Source organism: Pogona vitticeps, chromosome 4 (genome assembly GCF_051106095.1).
Source record: "Pogona vitticeps strain Pit_001003342236 chromosome 4, PviZW2.1, whole genome shotgun sequence".
Classification (NCBI taxonomy): Eukaryota; Metazoa; Chordata; class Lepidosauria; order Squamata; family Agamidae; genus Pogona; species Pogona vitticeps.
The window spans coordinates 234,411,018-234,434,755 of NC_135786.1; the positions used below are offsets into that span (position 1 = coordinate 234,411,018).

General features: G+C 41.0%; 1 protein-coding gene across 3 annotated transcripts in view; it reads right to left on the bottom strand.

Moving 5' to 3' along the window:
* Positions 1–23,738, bottom strand: part of TRAPPC9 (trafficking protein particle complex subunit 9) — a 324,135-nt gene that overhangs the window by 260,140 nt on the left and 40,257 nt on the right. For all 3 annotated transcript variants that reach the window (XM_020804535.3, XM_078391677.1, XM_072999383.2), the window contains 4 exons: positions 23,193–23,325; positions 20,503–20,666; positions 16,221–16,373; positions 5,118–5,242 (listed from right to left, as the gene is read on the bottom strand). In XM_020804535.3, the coding sequence (XP_020660194.3) occupies positions 5,118–5,242; positions 16,221–16,373; positions 20,503–20,666; positions 23,193–23,325 (575 nt within the window). The remainder of the gene's footprint in view (positions 1–5,117; positions 5,243–16,220; positions 16,374–20,502; positions 20,667–23,192; positions 23,326–23,738) is intronic.

Consider the following 23,738-nt stretch of genomic DNA (forward strand, 5'->3'; position numbering starts at 1 on the left):
CATGCCACTATTATGGCAGTTTCCACCAATAAACACAATGTAAAATAACACAATAATTCCACACACAGCTCACAAAATATAAAAAAGAAGATGGCGTTCCTGAAAACCCAACATGGTGCCAACAGACACAAATACAAGCTACAAAGTGTAGGGAATAGGGATGCAGCCTGGATGGAGTTATAGTCCTCCTACAAACACACATGCACAGCTTGGGTGTTCTCCTGGATTGTTTCTGAGCCTGAAGGCCCAGGTTTCCGTAGTGGCCAGGAGTGCCTTTGCACAGTTAAAACGTATATGCCAGCTGCACCCATTCCTTGATGAGTCTGATCTGGCCAAGGTGACACATTCCTTAGTTACATCTCGGCTGGATTGCTGTAACAAACTCTATGTAGGGCTGCACAATTCAAAGTGTTGGCTATAAGCTATAAAGCCCTAAGCAGCTTGGGTCCATGCTATCTCAAGGACTATGTCTCCCACTATGAGACTGCTTGGATGTTAAGATCATCAGAATAAGGCCTTTCTCAGTTCCACCACCTTCACAGGTGTATTGGGTGGGGACATGGGATAGGGCCTTCTCTGTCGCTGCTTCCAGGCTTTGGAACTCCCTCCTACAGGAGGCTAGACTAGCCTCCTCTTCCACAAGCAGGTGAGGACCTTTCTCTACAGGCAAGCTTTTCCTCAGTGACTGGTTGTCTGAGTGGAGTTTTAAATTGGATAATTGTGCCTTACTGCTTTGAATGTTGGAAGGGGATTTGCTATTGGTTTTTGTGGTCCTATGGGGGACCCTGGCAGATGTGAAAGGGGGCACAGACTAGAAACAATTCTTCACACACCACCTTATAAAGTTTGTTACGCAACTCATAATATCCTGATTCAGCCCATATTTCTTTCATAATGTGTTATAGCTATGGCCAAAAAAAAGAGGTTGAAAATGCCCTTAGTGCACCAGTGTAAATCACAGAAGTGAACTGCATCCGTTAAAAAGCTGCTGGTTGCATTCTTTGTTATGTGCCAGCTGCGTGGGATGGTACATGATGAGGAATACAAACAGTGACTGATTAACTATCAAAAACTTGCTGCTGCCATTGCACTTACACCAGCATGAAAATCCAACAGGCTTCTCTTATTGCTCACTCTTCACAGCTTGAATTAGCATTCACAGTTGTACATGGAAAAGAGAGGGTGCACTAATAACAAATTCCAAAATGCAGGATAATCACAGCCATCACTTTCATTTATCATGGAGGAAAAGAGAAACCCCAGAGCGACACAATAAGCCAACAGCTTATTGTCTCTGACACTGGCCCTCCAAGAAGGGCCAGACATATCGTAAAACAATCCTTCCAGGTACTATCTCAAGGAAGGGATCCGGAAGTATACCATGGTCAATGATATTAAAAGGCAGCAGCCAATGCAGCATACTCTCCTGGCCATTTTGCAACTTAGATTATTTCCCCCCAAAAAAACCCAAAGCGATTCAATAAACAGGCCTAATGTCAGGCTGAACTACATGCCTATAGTCCATCTTGAAAGGCAGGACATAAATGACAAGATACATAAATGTGATGTGCCATTAAGTCATCTCCGACTTATGGTGGCTTTATTAAAGAATGTCCTCCTTCAGACGTAAACTTTAGAAAAAGGATGAGTTTTGAGTAGTGTACCAAAGCAAACAGAACATAATTGGAATAAAAGAATTCTACATTAAAGAAAAGACTTCATGTCACTGCTCATCTGAAATCTGTACAATAGGTAATTTTCACCTATTCATAATGAATTTGGAATTTGGACAGAAACATTTGGCAGAAACGTTTGTTGCCTTTGAGCCAAGTAAAGTTGCCTAAGAAGATGAAAGCACCCTGAGGAAGCAGTGGGGGGGGGGGGGGGGGGGAAGGAACCAGGAAGAAGTGGAGGAAGAGAGGAAGATGGAGCAGCAAAATGGATGCTAAGCAACACCAAGTTATTGTTCAAACTGTCCTCCTACAGCAGCCATTCTCAACAGGGGCCATATCGGCCCCTGGCACATTTGAAGAGGACCACAGACTGGACACGCCAACCTTATAAGATTTAGGGTTCAACTCGTACAATCCTGATTCGGCCTATAGTTCTTTCGTATTGTGTTTATAGCCATGGTTAAAAAAAGGTCGAGAATGGCTGTCCTATAGCACATAGAACACTGCTGATTCTGGAGGCTATCACAATTTCAGCGTCAAAAGGGCCCAAGATGGCACCAGGACTACTCTGTTGCTAATCCAGCAGTGCAAAGGCTGCTGATCATGTTGGGCGCTAACACAATAAGGAATATAGCAACACTGAGCAGCGCGTACATCCTGTGCGACATTTGAAGAAGCAATGGAGTTAGTTCTATTAGGTCTACTAGTAAGGTCTACTCCTTACTGGTATACTTTCCTAGTGTCCTAGTAAGGAATATGCTGGGCCTTAGCCATGGTAGTTCCTCTCAGTCTTCAAATTGTCCTCCGGTAGCCACAATCACCATGTGAAGGGCTGTATTAAGATCTAGCTGTTGGTGGGAAGATTTCACTCTAGTAGCATGTAACTAAAAATAAAAGGTGAGAACCCTTTTAGCCCATATAAGACATTTATAAGTAAGCGGACAACTGGCATCCACATTCCAGGATAAACTCCAAGAAGGTGTAAGGCTGCAGGGCTCACTCTGCCCACTCTCCCCGTGTCACCATCCTGATCAACCAGCTCACTGACCAGTTCAGTTTAACCTTCACATACACTATTACAATGGCTTGTGGGTCCCTGGACAACAATCAGAGACTAATATTCCCTGTTTTTCTATAAGAACTTTTATTTTATTTTATTTCATTAATTTATATACTACCCCACTAGTGCAGTGCACTATTATAGGGGTGGTTTATAGCAAAATTAAATATAATCCAGCAACAACAGGGTTATAAATGAACCAAAATACTATAAGACATACAACAAGAGGCTTAATACCAGTTATCAGAGAAGGCAGAACATGAGGCATAAAATCAGACATATTGTAGTATTAACTTCCCTCACTAGGATATCCTGGCTTGTCACCGTTAGTGGCAGACAGTAATGACAGTTGGGCTGCTCTGAACTCAAGTGCAAGAGGAAATACAGACGTTCCCAGTGCTAATTACAGCGATCTTGTTGTTGTTTAGTCATTTAGTCGTGTCCGACTCTTCGTGACCCCATGGACCAGAGCACACCAGGCCCTCCTGTCTTCCGCTGCCTCCCGGAGTTGGGTCAAAATCATGTTGGTTGCTTCGATAACACTGTTCAGCCATCTTGTCCTCTGTCGTCCCCTTCTCCTCTTGCCTTCACACTTTCCCAACATCACGGTCTTTTCCAGGGAGTCTTCTCTTCTCATGAGATGGCCAAAGTATTGGAGCCTCAGCTTCAGGATCTGTCCTTCCAGTGAGCACTCATGGTTGATTTCCTTCAAAATGGATAGGTTTGTTCTCCTTGCAGTCCTTGTTAGTTAGCTGTGCTGCACTGTTAGCTGGAGTACAGCTAACTAACAGGTTGCTAACTAACTGATTACAGCTAAGTAACATGGCATGCAATGAGGCACATGATCAACCTGCGACAGGCACATTGTTCATTGACTGGGATAACTTCCATGATTCCTCTTGCATGCACATAAATATCCAGCATGATTCTGGCCATTGTCCACTAATGGTTTTATTATGCTTTCAAGAGGAGTACGTTCTGAAATCATTAAACTATTTTTCATCCATATATAGGTATCTTAAGCTTCATAACTAACCTACAAAAACAGAATGGTAAAAATCCTGTTAATTAGTGTAGTAAATCACACTGCCTTTCACAAGTTGGCCATGTGCCTCATTGCATGCCTGATCAAAGATGCAGCTTGTTCTTGTTTAGTTATTAAGTCGTGTCTGACTCTTCGTGACCCCATAGACCAGAGCACGCCTGGCCCTCCCGTCTTCCACTGCCTCCCGGAGTTTGGTCAAATTCATGTTGGTTGCTTTGATGACGCTGTCCAACCATCTCGTCCTCCGTCGTCCCCTTCTCTTGCCTTCACACTTTCCAAACCATGAGCTCCTTTTCCAGGGAGTCTTCTCTTCTCGTGAGATGGCCAAAGTATTGGAGCCTCAGCTTCAGGATCTGTGCTTTCAGTGAACATGCAGCACCTTGCTCTAATTAGCTGTGGCAATATCTGAAGTTCCTCTTGTTTTGGAACTCATAGCAGCCCAACTGGTGTTGCACACCAGGTCAAATGAATATAAGGGGTTTTAATGAGACAACTCCTACATACGTTCCATTGATTCAGATGGGCCTACTCTAATTGCAACTTTCTGTGATGAAATAAGTCACAGTTAGAGCAGGCCTATTTGCATAAATGGAACTTATGGATGAGTTGACTCACTAAAAGCCTATTGATTCAACAGCCCTACTCTACTGCAATTTACTACACTAAGCAACAGCACTTCGGCGAATATACATGGTCCTGTTTCTGCTGGGGCAAAGAAACTGTGGTTCCCTAAATATTGCTCGATTGCAATTACCAACAGTGCTACCCAGCAAATCTCATAGTGGGGAGTTGTTTCATTCATTCATTCATTCCCACTTTTCTCCTTAAGAAAGACCCAAGACAGCTTACATCCTTAAAACACACTATTTAAAGCTAAAAACTGGAGAAATAAAAATACTAAAAAGGATCAAACAAATACCACACTAAAAGATGTTAAACAAGAGCAAAACCAAAAATGTATTCCAAGCAGTAAGGCACAGCCATCCATTTAAAAACCCCACTCAGGCAGCCAGTCATTAAGGAAAAGCTAGCCTGAAAAGACAGGTTGTGGAAGGACAGCAAAGATGGGGCCGGACTGGGAACGGTGGGAATTATATTCCAGCAAAATGTGGAGGGCTGCTGTTACGTTGCGTGATGCTGTTCCATGTAATGCAAGTTGTCGAAGCGAAAATAAATGTACACTAAAACGACTTTCTCTGAAGAAGCCAGCATTGCGAACGCAAGGATCTGCTTGACATTGCAGTTTCAGCAGATTCCAAAACACGCATACGCTTCCCCGTGCGGAATAATCAACAAAGGCTACAAAACCAACTACTGTACTAGGATACAAATCACTTACCTTTACATGACTGAAGTCACCAACTTTGGTTGTTTCTGGTGGATTTATAGGTTTACTCTCAACTCGTGGTTTTATCACTTGTCGAAAGGGACTAGAAAGTGGAAGGCCACTCACACTAATTCCATCTAAAAGGAGGGGGGGGGGAGAGAGAAAAGGCCTATATTACTTTACTACTCTGAAACTCTGAGACTTTCCAGAATTTAAACAGTAGAGATGGGGATGAATCGCTTCATGTCAGGTCGTCTAAAGTCGTTGACATGGCACTACTCAGGCAAGGAGGAGGGGCAGGTATTCCTGCAGCGCACTCGAGTGGAAGGCTGCTGGAGGAAGTTCGTGTTTCTCTCGGGACTGGAAGATCACGCAAAGAGGAGGGAAAGATTAGAGCACGCTGGGTAGTGAGTGGGGGAGCTGGCCAGGGGTGGAGGGCAGGGAACATGCAGCACCTGTGGTGTCGTGCCAGTGACTTTAGACAACCTGGCATGAAGTGATTTGTGCCCATCTCTAGTCAACACCATGAAATAATCTTTTATTCTAAGAGCAACATTTATAGGATAGGTAATCCTAGGAATTCATGATTCTCTGGATTGATGCCTATGAACAGTGAAGGCCATGGGGATCAAATATACAGTATATCACATGAGTACACCCTCTCACATTTCATAAATATTTTAGTATGTCTTTTCATGTGACAACATGAAATGACACTTGGCTACAATGTAAAGCAGTGAGTACACAGCTTTTATAACAGCGTAAATGTGCTGTCCCCTCAAAATAATGCAACACACAGCCATTAAATGTCTAAACCGCTGGCAACAAAAATGAGTACATGTCACGTTCCTGGGGGGTTACAACAGCAGAGTCCGATAAGCCAGTCCAAAGTCAGGAATTCAGGGAATGCAGAGCCGATATCCAAATACCAAAGCCAACTCACACAACGTAGTCCAGGGTCAGAATCCAAAGCCAAAATGCACAACATAGTCCAGGGTCAGAGTCCAGAGCCAAGAGTCCAGAGAACACAGTTCAAGGTTGTCAGGGGCGTGGATGCAAGCCAGAGGTTTGACTTGTTGCTTCCATGGATTTTCAGCCATCTGAGAGCTGTTCATATAGTAAAACAGCCCCTTGAACTGCTGGAAGCCTTTTCATCCTGTCAGTACTCATGGCTAGTTGATTGGATGTTTCTGCGGGCAGCCTTCAAGCTATCCTCTGACCTTTTGATCATAAGTCTTCCCCAAGCCTGGCCCTCAGCCTGTCTACTGGGGGAGGAGAATCTGGAGGCGATTCAGGTGTTTGTATTTCTAATTGCTCAGCATTCTCCTCAGCCACAGTTAACCCCTTCAGGTTCCAGATCTTCGGCTGCACTCATGACAGCACACCCGTAAGTGACAATGTCCAAACTGGGCACAAAATGTCAATATTTTGTGTGGCCACCATTATTTTCCAACACTGCCTTTACCCTCTTGGGCACAGAATTCACCATAGATTTGTGGCGACAGATTCCCCTTAGGGAGGCTTGTGCACCACAGGGATCATGCTCTGCTTCAGTATGTCACAGTACATGTTGGCATTCATGGTTCCTTCAATGAACTGCAACTCCCCAGTGCCGGCAGCACTCATGCAGCCCCAGACCATGACACTCCCACCGCCATGTTTAACTGTAGGCACTACACACTTGTCTTTGTACTCCTCACCTGGTTGCCGCCACACACGGTTGACACCACCTGAACCAAATAAGTTTATCTTGGTCTCATCCGACCACAGAACATGATGCCAGAAATCAATGTCCTTAGTCTGCTTGTCTGCAGCAAACCATAGGCGGGCTTTCTTGTACATCATCTTTAGAAGAGGCTTCCTTCTGGGACAACAGCCCTAGAGACCAATTTGATGTAGTCTGCAGCGTATGGTCTGAGCACTGTCAGGCTGACCCACCACACCCCTTCAACCTCTGCAGCAATGCTGGCAGCACTCATATGTCTATTTCCCAAAGCCAACCTCTGGATGTGATGCCGAGCACAGGCACTCAACTTCTTTGGTCGACCATGGTGAAGCCTGTTCTGAGTGGAACCTGTCCTGTTAAACCACTGTATGGTCTTGACCACTGTGCTGCAGCTCAGTTTCAGGGTTTTGGCAATCTTCTTATAGCCTAGTCCATCTTTATGTAGAGCAACCATTTGGTGTTTTTTTTCAGATCCTCAGATCTTTCCTTACCACCAGGTACCATGTGGAACTTCCAGTGACCAATCTGAGAAAGTGAGAGCGATAATACCTGCTCCACCTAAGACTTGTGACACTAACGGGTCTCATGACACCAGGGAATGAAAACGGCTACTTGAGCCCAATTTGGACATTGTCATTTACGGGTGTACTCACTTTTGTTGCCAGCGGTTTAGACATTTAATGGCTGTGTGTTGCATTATTTTGAGGAGACAGCAGATTTATACTGTTATACAAGCTGTATACACACTGCTTTACATTATAGCCAAATGTTATTTCTTCAGTGTTGTCACATGAAAAGATATACTAAAATATTTATGAAATGTGAGGGGGTGTACTCAGTTCTGTGATATACTGTATTATTGACATGCTTATGGCCTATAATGATGTACACAAAAATGTGCTCTGTACATTCCAAAACACAGTAAAACAATGGTTTGTAATTTGATTTGGAAAACAGGTACAACATTTTCTGGTTCAGAATTAGCAGTGACCAGTATCTTATTGCAAACTTCCGCCACCACAAAAACAATATCATCATCAGTAGCAGATTGCCACTAATTAAAGAGTTCCTTTTTTCAGTTCCTGGGTGTGTGCAACTCACATATAATGATATGAAGTTCCATGTATATTGAAATAAAGCAATTGTTTAATTAATGACAATCTCCTAGTGCACAGGTGGAGCTAAATGACAGGACACTGGGCACTGAGCTAAAGAAGTAGAGCATACTAGGGCAAAAAAGAAGAAGCAAGGCTCATTCATATTCTGGAACTATATAGAAACTGACATTTTTAGCAAAAATCAAAAGCAGGAAATAGATAATGACGATCATTTATTTTTAAAACAATACAAATTTTATAGTTAACCTGACCAAAGAATGTGGCATTCAGCTGTATATTGAATAGACATATATTCTCTAGCATAAACATCCTTTAGTATATCAACACTAAGCATTATAACTTATAAACACAGGTATAATTAATCAGCTTATTGAGCACAGTTAACACACAGTATCTCATAATTAAACCACATCAAGAAGTGATTAAAAATGGTTCACATGTAATCCTTCATCTGTCATCCAAATTCACACAATAGAGAAGATAATCAACAACATTCAACACTTTTGAAAGGCTATTTTAAAAGACTATAGAAAACAATAACTTTCAATTTCAGTTGGTGTGGCCTGAGGATGTAGACAAGGCACTTGCACCCTGCAAATCCACCACTTCTTCTCTTGATCCTTGCCTTTCATGGCTTCTAAAATCAGCTAGGCAGACAACTACAGAATGGGCTACACCTTTTCATCAATACATCTCCTTAGGAGAGATATGTACATCACTTCCTAAAGGAGATCAGAAACCAATCTTAGCATTGGACAACTTTAATACTTAGAAGCTAACTGCTAATATACCATTGTTGCACTAGTTGATTCAGAGGGTGGCAGCAGACCAAGAGCAGGTGTTCTTGGAGGACACAGCTCATCTAGATGCATTTCAATTGGGATTTAGGCCATGTTGTGGAACCAAAACAGCATTGGTCACCCTGCATGATCTCCTGAGGGAGGTGGATGCTGGGAGTGTAATCGTGGTGGTCTGCTTAGACCTCCCTGCAACCTTTGATATTTTCAACTGTACTATCCTTCTGATTTTGCTCTTGAGTTTGGAACTTCCTTAGGAAGGTGATTCCACTATCTGTTTATATCCCGCCTATCTGGTCTTGCAACCACTCTAGGTGGTTTGGAAATCATTTGGAGATTGCTGTCATCAATATGCGGATGACAAATAGCTCTCTCTCTCTCCTTTTCTTGATCTGCAGGTGATGCACTGCAGGTCCTGGAACACGGTCTGGCTGCGATAATGGAATGGACAATGGAAAACAAACGGAAGCTGAATCCATGTAAGACGGAGATCCTGTGGTTGGGAGGCTCACCTGACTGGTTAAAGGGATATTCACCTGGCCTTTATGGGATTACCTGAAGGATCAGGTTCCCAGTTTGGGTGTATTCCTGGACCTAACCCTTTCTATGGAAGTGCAAATATCTGCTTTGGCTAAGAGCTTTTTCTCAACTTTGGTTGATTGTCCAGCTGCATCCCTAACTGGAGAGGAAATACCTAGCAACAGTGGTTCATGCTTTGATAAATTCCAAAATAGACTACTATAATGTTCTCTATGTAGAGCCACCGTTGAAGCTAGTATGGAAACTACAGCAGGTCCAAAAAGTTGTAGCCAGACTGACCGCAGGTAACAACAGACACGTATCTCCAGTTCTGGCACATCTCCGCTGTCTTTTCCTTTTTACTTCCATGCTCAATTCAAGCTGCTGCTTATTACCTATAAAGCTCTAAATAGTTTAGAATCTCAATACTGTATCTGTTCAATTTCTCATAGTCATTATTAAAAACAGCAGTTTTGGCCCCATAACTTTAGAATAATTTACCAATGCACCTTTCCCTCCCAGCTTTTAAGAAGCTACTTCAAACAGAATTGCTTAAAACTGCCTTTTATTAACATGTACCATTTCCTGTCATTTTATGATTTAAGTTTATTTACTTATGCCAGATTTGGTGAGTTACCGTATTTTTCCGTGTATAAAACGACACTTTTTCTTTAAATAATTTGAGAAAAAGTCGAGGGTCGTCTTATACATGGAAGGCAGAGCTTTACTGCTGCCTTTTGCGAAGGTGCAGGGCTTGGCAAAAAGGAAGGGAAGTCGTTGCTTTCTTCCTTTTTGCTAAGCTCCATGCCTTCTCAATTAATTCCTCCTTTTTGAAGACAAGATATGGTTCTCTGATTCTAAAAGCTATGCTTTCTTTTATTTTCCATAGATTTTCTCATTAATTAATTATGGCTTTAAGCCAACTGAAATAATATATAAATTGGCTCTTTGAAATGCATCTGCATTGAACCAAGACCAGGCAATAATTTTCCCTCAAGACTGGCAGCTATCTTTTGTCAGCTCTCCTTGGCCAATTATATAATTTCCCAAGCAAATCCAAGAATATCTGGGAAATAAAGAGCCTCTTTGAAGGTCCTGAATGCACCATCACTAGCCTCTATTTACTAACTTGCAGCAGCCAAGAACAAATGGGAATAATTCGTTCTTTCTTTATTTCCTTCTTTCCTTCCTTCCTTCCCTCCCTCCCTGTCATCTTCTACAGTGTATAGAGACTAAAAGGGTCCACTTGGGACATTCACTAGACTAGATCAAAAGTTGCACACCATCAGCCCTCAAGCTCCCCTCCACTCCATCCATCATGGTCTGTGACAGGTGGCTGTGGGAGTTGTAGTCCAAAGCAGAAGTTGCCGGAAGACAACTATTTCTATCCCAGAATCAATACCATTCAGGTTGTTTTGTTGCAAGAATGAGTCTTTTATTAGTCAAAAATCTTATTCTGAAGAAATCAAAACCTCATTGTGGATGTAATGCAAATTATGTTACGCTTAGTGGCGAGTTACTGCAAGTTACAAACTCTATACAGACATTATATGATTCATAATGAGTTATGCAGCTCAAAGTGGAACAAGTAACACCTAAACTGACTTGCAGCAAAACTTATGCCATTTGAGTTACATTGGCAGGAGGACTTCAGTGGCAGGAGGACTTCAGCAACTGTGAACTTTGAGGTGAGAGATGCACACCTCCGACAGTCTACACCAAACAAATATGTTGTGCCCCTACAGATAGCTATGCTCAGCAATAAATCTACATTTGCCTCTTAAGTTACACAGGGTATCACTCGGTAGTAGCTGCCACAAGCAAAGTTCAATTAAATGCAAGTAATTTTAAAAATTTTTTGCACCCTAACTCAGTCGTCCCCAACCCTGGGCCTCCAGATGTTCTTGGACTACTACTCCCAGAAGCCTTCACCACCACCTCTGCTGGCCAGATTTCTGGGAGTTGAAGTCCAAGAACATCTGGTGGCCGAAGGTTGGGGATCACTGCCCTAACTTATGTCATCATATTAGCCTACATAATCACATAACATTGTGGCATCAAAAGTGACAGTATATGTTCATCATACCCTCTTATTCGCTTCATGCATAACACTGTGCATAACAGAAGACTATTTTCAGGGAACACTCACTGAAGCAGTTTTCAAATATTGTGAAATCTTGCTTAACATTAAATAATTAATAAGAATTATAAAACAATATTATTTATTCAACACTACAAGAGTTAATTAACATATTAAGTCATTAGACTTTTATCAATTTTCACATTATTTTCCTGAATGAATTTCCCAGGCTCCGAGAATAGTCTCCCTTATGCATAAGTTAGGCGTGCAGTGCTTCCTTTGAATTATTAAATTTGTCATATTTATGAAATACTATGTAATATCACTTTACAATTACATTCAGGCAATAGTGAGAAACAAGTTTGTTGCTATTTTCTATGTCCTCTGAGACTTATGACTATGTTGCTGAATGGGAATGTATTCTTAACCTTGCTTTGGCAATACAAAGATTTGCTGCATTTCCTAATACCTCCTAGAACCTGGTAACACATGCTACTGAAGATATTACACAAAATACATCTTTGTCCACTAAAATAATATGGTTCTGGTTATGATTTACAAACATACGCCCTAATTAGAAGCATCGGTTCTCCACAGTGACATTTCTAGACGCAATATGATTATAAAAATTCTGGGAATATAAAGAGGGCTTGTCTAATTCATGATGGGTATAATTTGAGGCACTAGCAGCAGAAATCCACAGCCCTAAAGATCCTGAGAGACAGGCAGCACCCCTTTCTTGGGAGTCAGGGCCAGTGGCAACATGCACCTGTACTGCTTAGGAAAAAAGCAAAACAATCAAAGCATCCTGCTTCTATTACCTCCCCATAGTGCTCCAAGCACTCTCTGGGCAGTTTGCATGTTAATTATGCAGGCTTCACATTGCCCCCCCCCCCCAAGCAAGCTGGGTACTCATTTTACCAACCTCGGAAGGACAGAAGGCTGAGTCAACCTTCTGCCGGCTACCTGGGATTGAAACCTGGGTTGTGAGCCATTTTGGCTGCAGTACAGCAATTTAACCACTGCACCACGAGGCTCTTCAAACACCTGCTGCAAACACGCCTTTCATGAATTGCATTTCCCGGAAGGGCTTTAGGAAACAAAGGTGGATGGACATGGCCGCAAGCAGTTCACAGGCACTGCCAGTACCTATAAGGTCTTCTATAGCTCATTTTAACCAGATCTTACTAGTTAGCTAGATATACTGATTGAAATCCTATTTAGCATAGTAAGTCACAACTAGAGAATCAATGGAATGTATGGAGGAGTTGACTCATCAAATTCCCAATGATTCAACGGGACTAGTCCACTTGTACTCCTTCACGGATTGCTGCCCTGTCGTGGCAAAGGGGCTTGAGCAGCTCAGGGAAGCTATGGGCTATGCCGTGCAGGGACACCCAAGACGGACAGGTCATAGTGGAGAGTTCTGACTAAACGCAATCCACCTGGAGTAAGAACTGGCAATGCCACTCCAGTATCTTTGCCAAGAAAACCCCATGATCAGAAACAAAAGGCTAAAAGATGTGATGCTGGAAGATGGGACCCTCAGGTCAGAAGGCATCCAACATGTTACTGATGAAGAGCGGAGGACAAGTACAAGTAGCTCCAGAGCTAATGAAGTGGTTGGGCCAAAGCTGAAAGGACGCTCAGCTGTGGACACGCCTGGAAGTAAAGGAAAGTCCGATGCTGCAGAGAAAAATACTGCATAGGAACCTGGAATGTAAGATCTGTGAACCTTGGTAAGCTGGATGTGGTCAAACATGAGATGGCAAGAATAAACATTGATATCCTGGGCGTCAGTGAACTAAAATGGACAGATATGGGCGAATTCAATTCAGATGATTACCATATCTACTATTGTGGGCAAGAAGCCTGTAGAAGGAATGGAGTAGCCCTCATAGTTAACAGAAGAGTGGGAAAAGATGTAATGGGATAGAATCTCAAAAATGATAGAATGATGTCAATACGAATCCAAGGCAGACCTTTCAACATCACAGTAATCCAAGTTTATGCACCAACCACCAATGCTGAGGAGACTGAAATTGAACAATTTTATGAAGACTTACAACACCTTCTAGAACTGACACCAAAGAAAGATGTTGTTCTCATTCTAGGGGATTGGAATGCTAAGGTAGGGAGTCAAGAGATAAAAGGAACAACAGGGAAGTTTGGGCTTGTAGTTCAAAACGAAGCAGGGCAAAGGCTAATAGAGTTCTGTGAAGAGAACAAGCTGGTCACCACAAACACTCTTTTCCAACAACACAAGAGGCGACTCTACACATGGAAATCACCAGATGGGCAATACCGAAATCGGATTAATTATATTTTCTGCAGCCAAAGATGAAGCTCAATACAGCCAGCAAAAACAAGACCTGGAGCTGATTGTGGCTCTGATCATCAGCTTCTCATAGCAAAATTCAAGCTTAAACTAAAGAAAGTAGGAAAAACCACTGGGCTAGTCAGGTATAATCTAAACCACATCCCTTATGAATACACAGTGGAAGTGAAGAACAGATTTAAGGAACTCGATTTGGTGGACAGAGTGCCTGAAGAACCTTGGATAGAGGCTTGTAACATTGTCCAGGAGGCAGCAACAAAAACCATCCCAAAGAAAAGGAAATGCAAGAAACCAAAATGGATGTACAACGAGGCGTTAGAAATAGCAGAGAGGAGAAGAGAAACAAAATGCAAGGGAGATGGGGAAAGTTACAGAAAATTGAATGCAGGCTTCCAAAGAATAGCAAGGAGAGACAAGAGGGCCTTCTTAAATGAACAATGTAAAGAAATAGAGGAAAATAATGGAAAAGGAAAATCCAGAGATCTGTTCAGGAAAACTGGAGATATTAGAGGAACATTTGTGCAAAGATGAACATGATAAAGGACAAAAATGGGAGAGACCTCACAGAAGCAGAAGACGTCAAGAAGAGGTGGCAAGAATACACAGAGGAATTATACCAGAAAGATTTGGATATCCCAGACAACCCACATAATGTGGTTGCTGACCTAGAGTCAGACATCCTGGAGACTGAAATCAAGTGGGCCTTAGAAAGCTTGTCTAACAACAAGGGCAGTGGAGGTGATGGCATTCCAGTTGAACTATTTAAAATCTTAAAAGATGATATTATTAAAGTGCTACATTAAATATGCCAGCAAGTTTGGAAAACTCAGCAGTGGCCAGAGGATTGGAAAAGATCAGTCTACATCCCAATCCCAAAGAAGGGCAGTGCCAAAGAATGCTCCAACTACCGTACAATTGCACTCATTTCACACGCTAGCAAGGTTATGCTCAAAATCATACAAGATAGGCTTCAGCAGTATGTGGACCGAGAACTCCCAGAAGTACAAGCTGGATTCCGAAGGGGCAGAGGAACCAGAGACCAAATTGCTAACATGCACTGGATTACAGAGAAAGCCAGAGAGTTCCAGAAAAACATCTACTTCTGCTTCATTGACTATGCAAAAGCCTTTGACTGTGTGGACCACAGCAAACTATGGCAAGTCCTTAAAGAAATGGGAGTGCCTGACCACCTTGTCTATCTCCTGAGAAACCTACGTATATGTGGGACAGGAAGCAACAGTTAGAACTGGATATGGGACAACTGATTGGTTCAAAATTGGGAAAGGAGTACGACAAGGCTGTATATTGTCTCCCTGCTTATTCAACTTATATGCAGAATACATCATGTGAAAGGCTGGACTGGAGGAATCCCAAGCTGGAATCAAGATTGCCGGAAGAAATATCAACAGCCTCCGATATGCAGATGATACCACTCTGGTGGCAGAAAGTGAGGAAGAATTAAGGAACCTTGTAATGAGGGTGAAAGAGGAGAGTGCAAAAAAATGGTCTGAAACGTAACATCAAAAAAACTAAGACCATGGCCACTGGTCCCACCACCTCCTGGCAAATAGAAGGGGAAGAGATGGAGGCAGTGAGAGATTGTACTTTCTTGGGCTCCATGATCACTGCAGAGGGAGACAGCAGCCACGAAATTAAAAGATGCCTGCTTCTTGGGAGGAAAGCGATGACAAACCTTGACAGCATCCTAAAAAGCAGAGACATCACCTTGCCAACAAAAATCCGAATAGTCAAAGCTATGGTTTTCCCTGTAGTGATGTACGGAAGTGAGAGCTAGACCATAAAGAAAGCTGACCGCTGAAAAACTGATGCTTTTGAATTGTGGTGCTGGAAGAGGCTCTCAGGAGTCCCCCGGACTGCAAGGAGAACAAACCTATCAATTCTAAAGGAAATCAATTCTGAGTGCTCACTGGAAGGACAGATCCTGAAGCTGAGGCTCCAATACTTTGGCCCTCTCATGAGAAGAGAAGACTCCTTGGAAAAAATCCTGATGTTAAGAAAGTGTGAAAGCAAGAGGAGAAGGGGATGACAGAGGATGAAATTGTTGGACAGGGTCATCGAAGCTACCAGAATGAATTTGACACAACTCCGGGAGGCAGTGGAAGATAGGAGAGCCTGGCGTGCTCTGGTCCATGGTGTCACGAAGAGTCAGGCACGACTAAACAACTAAACGAAAGTCCACTTGTAACTTACCACACTAAGCAACAGGATTTCAGGCATTGTGTATAACAAGCGGAAAGCTATTGAAGACTAAGCGCTGATGTGAAAGCTGGTGACAGCTAGGAAGAACCCTGGACTTTGTGCCAATCCAGACAGAGCCCTGGAATGATTTTTAGAGACTCAAGCTGGTTCAAACAATCAACTGCTAGTTTCATTAGAGTCACGCTGAGACTCTGTAAAGGCTTCCAGGGCAGACTTGTACTCTGCAGTTTTGCCACAATATTTGCTGAATCAGACAACAAAATCCTGCCAAAATAAAATTACTGTTCTTCATACTGAAAAAAAGATCCAAAACTCACCATCACTAAGATCCTGCAGAAGATTTTCCTGACAGGAGAAGTCAAGCTTTACTTTAATGTACACAGTAAATGTAGCAGTATTTCCAGGTTTCAGGGGAAACTGGGAGAGTGTGTCTTCTAGATTCCAGCTCAGAAAATCACCGAACAGTTTTCCTGTATTATAAATGCACACTGGTTACATGTACACAGAAAGAAATTAAACATACAAGGTCACACTATAAAACAAGAGCAACAAAAAATAGCTCGTTCTGAATGAGCAAAGATCTTATCCCTGGGGAGACCTGATTTCCGCATAATGCCTCCATGTGTAATAGGACTGAATGATGAAATAATGTCTTTAAACTCCATAAATAAATTTGTTTGAAAGGCTTTTAATGCAAAGTTTGAGGTTTTTACTAATGCATTTTAAAGGTATCTTCCATATGTCCATATATTATAACTCTGTACAGCAGACATATAATCACTGAATATGTTAATTATCAGCTTGGTAGCAATCCTCAAATGCCATGATATTTTAAAAACCAATTCAGACATTGAATAATTTATTTGACTAATACAGGAAAATACAAAAAAGTACACATTTACAAGCATCTTCCATTTGCTTCACTGTGGGGTTTCCTGCTTATAACGCAGTTACTATAAACTGCATTTGACAAGAATTATTCATTTTGTATTATTTAGTTGTAGATGACTAGTTTGCAAAGATGAGATATGAGAAAATGATTCTTTTCTTCAATCATAGAGAAGGTGTACAAATGTATTCTGCTATTCCTGTGTATAAAGTCTGGTCAACAGATTTTAAATGGAGGAGTGGTGATATACATCTATAAAGGCATCACCTATTCTTGTATTTGTACTGCATAAAGGCTATGTGGCTCTCTTTAATTTCAACAGAACATTGAGAATGATTTTTTAGTCATAATTCAGTCTCTTTGTACCATTAACCGAGCAGTAGCATGTGTGGGCAGAACTGAATCAGAAAAGGAAATCTTCAACACAGACCTGTAGCAAGCAAGAGGTAAAGCTATGTTTAAGGATAGTTTACATGGCAGTTCAGTGAAAAGGGATGTGTGTTCAAAGTAACATAATATTAAACAAATTACAACAATAGACACTTTTTGTGTTTTCTGACCTATGGCATTTGCAAGGCCAAAAGGCCATCATGTCTTTACCGATGAAAACAGTCCTTATTCCACCTCACGTCTAAAACCAGAGGCTAGCACGCCTTGGGTAAGCCAATTTTTATTTATTATTTATTTATTTGATTTATACCCCGCCCATCTGGCCTATAAGGCCACTCTAGGCGGATGAGGTTCTACAGGAGCCCTGGACTGACATCAACAAACAACACACTGGTGCACACTCTTCAGTGACCCCCACTTACAGTATGAGCTGGTAAACAAGCCATGGAGCTTCTTTCTATATGGTTTTTGGCGTAGGCAATATTTGTTTGTGTTTTGCTGTTTGTTCTGCGGTTGCTCGATGCTTGTGGTATCATGACAACCACTCCTGCAAGAATCAGGCAGCAACAGAACAATAACAAAAACCCCACTCATTAATGCTGCCTCCACCAAAAAAGCATACCTCTGCAATTATTTATGAATCTGCATTTTATGAAAATAGGTAAGTTTTATGCGGAGACAAAAATTAAAACAAAACAAAAATACCATGCAGAGGGTTGTAATAAAAGGAGCAAAATAGTCTGAATAGCTAAATAATTTAAACCTGTTTTTTAAACTATAGAACTTGCCCAGTGGATTTTCTGTAAAAGCTAAGCATAGATGCATTATTCATTACTAGTGACCTGCCAAATATCTTCTGTATTATCGGAAATATCATTATGAATATTTTTTTCCATTTGAGTAAAAGTACCCTTAAAGTACAAAAACAGCAAAATGAAGCCTAACTTCTAATATCTCATATTTAAAGCCCATTCTCTTTTTAAAAGTTGGTGCTACTCTGTCAGCTGCATCAAACAAAATGCTTAAATAAGATGCAAGTATTGGCCCTAATCCAGCCATTTCACGACTAAGGTCACAATGTCATGCATATTTACACTGGCAAGTAAGGCTGCACACGGACTATAATGAAAGTTTTCTTGAGTAAACTTTGATTGGGTTGCATTGTGTGCTTCATTAAAAGTGGTGGAACATACTTTTGTGTAAACTTAATATAATTTGTTTGAACTGGATATGATTAAGACTAAATTCAGCTGGTCAAGGAGACTGGATATATTTATTTTCTTCTCACATACATATAACACTTTCCAAACCACATCAAACTGTGTTTTGTGCCTAATTAAAAGTAAGCTTTTACAAATAAAACTGACAGAAATAGATATGTTATCTTCCAGATTAATCCACCATTGTGAAATCAGACAGCACTTGCTAATTTCAGTGTAATTAAGATAGTAAATCCTATGCAAATCTGCATAGGTCATAGAATTCTCTGCAGACTATCAGAGAATTGTAATACACTAGCTATTGAAAACCCACATATGTATGTCTCAATTGACACTTCTCTGGCTTTAATGAGGCTTACTCACCAGCAAGTGTGCATAGGATTTGCACACTACAGTTTTAAGAAGCCAGTGAGGATTTATAGGTTTATTTGCAAAGGCTTTATAGGTTATTGATCAAGAATATGATCTTGGAAATTTGGTGGCTAGTTAAATGAAAATATTGATATCATGTGTGACTACTGTGATAATGTTTTAAATTATTATTTTTGGGGGATCATTAAAATAGATTCTTCAGGAAGGAGAAAGAAAGTGTCCCAATCAATTTGTTTAACTCAAAACAAGGAATATGATCATTCCATCTCCTGCTTTAAACAAAACATGAAATTATGAAGTCCTTCTGATACCCAGCTTTGTTGCCACAACACCCAATTCAGCACCTAAGTCAGGTCAGGGCAGCTGCACAAAAGGGCAAGGGTGGTCTATTTCCTACCCTTATTTTAAAGAGTAAAAATGAAGTGAATCAAAAGTTGGTGGCCTTATTGCACTGAAAGTGCATTGATTGTTCAAATTACAAAAAAAAAAGGTTCTGATTCCTAGAAAATCACTCTGCATCAGATTTTTAAAAACTACTGGATATAAAAACTCATCAGGGCTCTGTTTCTTTTAGTATCATGTTTTACATTGTGATTTTATTATGGGACTTATTATACGGAGAACGGGTAAATACTGTGTGTCCCCAGTTGTTGCTATCAGCAACTCCCATAAGTTCTAGCTACCATAGGCAATGATGAGAGGTGATGGGAACATCTGGGAGGACTACCCCATTCCTAAGTCTACAGCTTCATCTGAAGCATGGTGAATTTTTTTTTAAGTATTTAAAAGAACTATCATTTTCAGGTAGCACTTTCTTCATGAATAGTTGCCAGAGTGGTGTCAGGTCAGTAGAGAGAAGCATTCAACCAAGAACTAACATACAGAGAATTGATTTATAATGTAAGGTCTGCACAGTCTGGAAAATAACAGTAGTCTCTCTGACTGCAAACTCATCTGGTAAAAGCTTGACTGGAATGCAGCTAAAATGAAGGCACTCGAGCAATAAGAAGAAAATAATTGCCTTGTCAGAGGAACCCCAATATTTCCGAGTTTGCAAAACACAAAAGGTATTTTGAAGAAAGCCAAGGAGGAGGGCGGAAGAAAGAACCCAATGAAGACAAAACATGCTCAACAGAATATTGACCCTCTACTGAAAGAAAAAGAGAAATGAAACATCCTGGGCATGACAGAAGGAACATGGGTGGGTGGAAAGGGAGTACGTTGAAAAAGAAGACTCCATGTGCCCACAGTTTCTTCCAGGTCCACTTTTCAATAATCAGTCTGATACATGTAGTAAGATTACAAGGTAACTTCACAGATCACAGGCTTTGCTGAATTGTGTAATATTCTGATTATTCATTAGTGCATTTTGAACTTCCAAGGATCAACCCTATTTGAAATGATCAACTGGGCAACAACCAACATCGCAGTGGTCACCCTGCAGCTTCCAAAGAATGGCACCTCAAACAACCAAAGCTTCACTCCCATTTAAAACTGGAGCGATGGCTTTTACAGCATTATTCGCTCATACTCGTCACAAGTTATCATGCCCTAAAAAAACAACATCATGCAATAAACAACCTGAATTTTCTTGCTTTCTAATTTTCTCTCCATTATTTTCTTTTGTACATTATGTAGTATGGTATATCATTAGCCTGGATGGAAGAATGATACTGATTTTCAATCTTTCTATAGCACCAAGAAAATTGCAAGAATAACAGCCCCCACCTTTTGTGTTCACCAATTTTGATGTGACTTCCAATTTCTCTAAAGGTTCTGTTCCAATATTTTCTAGTTTAATGATGAGCTGCTGGCTCTCTCCATTATATAGTTGAACAGATACACTGGTGGTGATATCATCTCCTGAAGATGGTTGTAGTGTATGAGCAGACCTTTAAAAAAGTGAAAATTAAGGAACATAAATAATAATGAATAATGTAGCCAATATTTCTAACATTTTTAAGTACTTTATCTAACAATGTATGTATCTATCATTTTAATTATTACCATTTTATTCTGGATTTTTTAAAATAGTCTAAGACAGTGTACACCTTTCTTCCTACTCATGCCCCAATAGGTCCTAATGATCACTGAGTAACGTCAGGAAGAACAACCTTCAGAACACGGCTAAAGAGCCCGAAAAACCCAGAACAACCAGCTTCTATTGTTGTTGTTTAGTTGTTTAGTCATGTCTGACTCTTCGTGACCCCATGGACCAGAGCACGCCAGGCCCTCCTATCCTCCACCACCTCCCAGAGTTGGGTCAAATTCATGTTGGTCGCTTCAATGACACAGTCCAACCATCTCGTCCTCTGTCGTCCCCTTCTCCTCTTGCCTTCACTCTTTCCCAACATCAGGTTCTTTTCCAGGGAGTCTTCTCTTCTCATGAGATGTCCCAAGTATTGGAGCCTCAGCTTCAGGATCTGTCCTTCCAATGAGCACTCAGGCTTGATTTCCTTCAGAATGGATAGGTTTGTTCTCTTTGCAGTCCAGGGGACTCTCAAGAGCCTCCTCCAGCAACACAATTCAAAAGCATCAATTCTTCAGTGGTCAGCTTTCTTTATGGTCCAGCTCTCACTTCCGTACATCAGTACAAGAAAAACCATAGCTTTGACTATTCGGACTTTTGTTGGCATTGTGATGCCTCTGCTTTTTAAGATGCTGTTGAGGTTTGTCATCACTTTCCTCCCAAGAAGCAGGTGTCCTTTAATTTTGTGGCTGCTGTCACCATCTGCAGTGATCATGGAGCTCAAGAAAGTAAAATCTGTCACTGCCTCCATATATTCCCCTTCTATTTGCCAGGAGAGTAGCTTATATTAGCTTCAGAGAAAAATAAGCAGAAGGTCACACATTTCTTAGCGTAGTAAATCATACTACGGTTGGTCCACTGAATCATCACCATGTCCGCGCTGAGATAATCTCACCTGATGGTATACAGCACAGCCTCAGAAATAATTTCAAAATAGTAATCAAAAAGGCCTATAAGGGGGGCTACACACAAGAAATTGACAGACAATTGTCCAGCTCTAAATTTTACCAACCCCTTATCACAGACCCAACCACAAAATATCAAAACCTTGTGAAACACATCCCTGAAGATATATGTGAACAAATCATGGCCAACACACCACAGGAATCTCTAACAGCCACATTCGACCTATTATCTAAAATGTATAAACCTGGAAACACGAGAAGACCCATTGTACCAAACATCAACACTGTGACTGTTGGCGTATTAGGATACTTAGTCTCCGTCCTTAAAACATATCCCATCAATGCACCTAGCTATGTAAGAGATACCACAAACTTTCTAAGAAAACTTCACTCTAAACACGACTTTCCAGACAACACAATCCTAGCTACAGTGGATGTAGAATCACTCTTCACCAACATCCAGAGACATACTACAGGCTATCACAAATACTGTTCAAAACAAGGAAGAAGCCCACATAATCACCATCCTCTGCGAACTTTTACTCACACACAACTATTTCACCTTTGACAATAAAACCTACCTCCATATCAACGGAGGTGCAATGGGCAAACGGATGGCCCCACAATATGCAAACGTATTTATGGCTGACCTAGAACAACACTTTCTTAACTGCTGCACCCAAAAACCACTCCACTGTTTGAGGTACACTGATGACATATTTCTAATCTGGACCCATAGAAAGGAATCCCTAGAAAAATTCCACAAAGATTTCAATAATTCTCACCCGAACATCAATCTCACCCTGAAACAATCTACACAACAGGTGCATTTTCTAGACACCACTGTAAAACTATAACATGGAATCTCATTAATGTGCTGTATCGAAAACCCAACAATTCCACTTACTTGCACGCTTTCAGGTTCGATCCTGAAGATGCAACATAATCCATTGTTTACAGTAAAGCCCTCAGATATAATCATATCTGCTCGGTCCAACGAGACTCCAAAAACAACATTTTCAGCTTTACGTGTATGGCATGTGGGGACCGTGTCTCAACAGGGGTAGTATATGAAAGTTTAGGTGTTTCAAACCTGCTTCAGAAGACCTTTGATAAAGTGTCCCTGCCTACATGAACTAAAAAAGTGTTGTCCAGTAAGTGATCTTTTCAGCGGCACTAAAAACAGTACAGAATGTGCTTTCCAAGCTGCTTCAACCGGCACCAACTCCTAATTTCTGGACGTCTTCTTTTGACCTTTTATTCCTCAAGACTTGTTCTTGGTGCTGTTTAAACTGTTTTGATTTTATGGTTAATTAGGACCTTTTTTGTTTTATAGTTTTAAAGAAAGCAATTGGATTAAAAACGTTTGGATTTTTAAAAACTTATTCATTTAATGAAAAGTAAGTGCTAATCCTACAGTTCTATGGACACTGACCAGTGCTCCGAGCTCCTAAATTTTAAAAATGAACATCCAGGATGCTTACCTTGGTAATGAAGTACTAATCTGTAATCTAGGCAAAGCTGGAATAACTTCCACTGTACAACCATTGGTCTTTATTCCGGGTAATTTATCCAGAAGGCAATCACTGAAGACTCCAAAGACTGAAGTATTATAACCTATCATCAAGAGAGATAGATCATGAGTGTGCGAAATGACCCAAATCCAATGTCAAGCCATAGACACAAACCCAATTATAGCTGACAGTGTCAGAAGCAAAACTATTATCCAATTTCTGGAAAAAAGAAAGAAAAGTTCAGTTATCCATGAAGTAGTTCATTAGAACTAGTTCATCCAGCTAGTATACAGTGATTACCTGTCAACTGCTACCTTAGGAAAGTTCCAGGGGTTAGGAATCCATAAAAAATATACTTGCTTGATGACATCGAAGCAATGAAAGTCATAATACAGAAAGGCCAATTCATCCTTAAACCTATTCATCCTTAAACGGGTCCAAACCTCAAGAACATATATCACTTTGTTATGACCACAACAGAATCTTCCAATAATATCAAGGAAGAAAACAAATGGA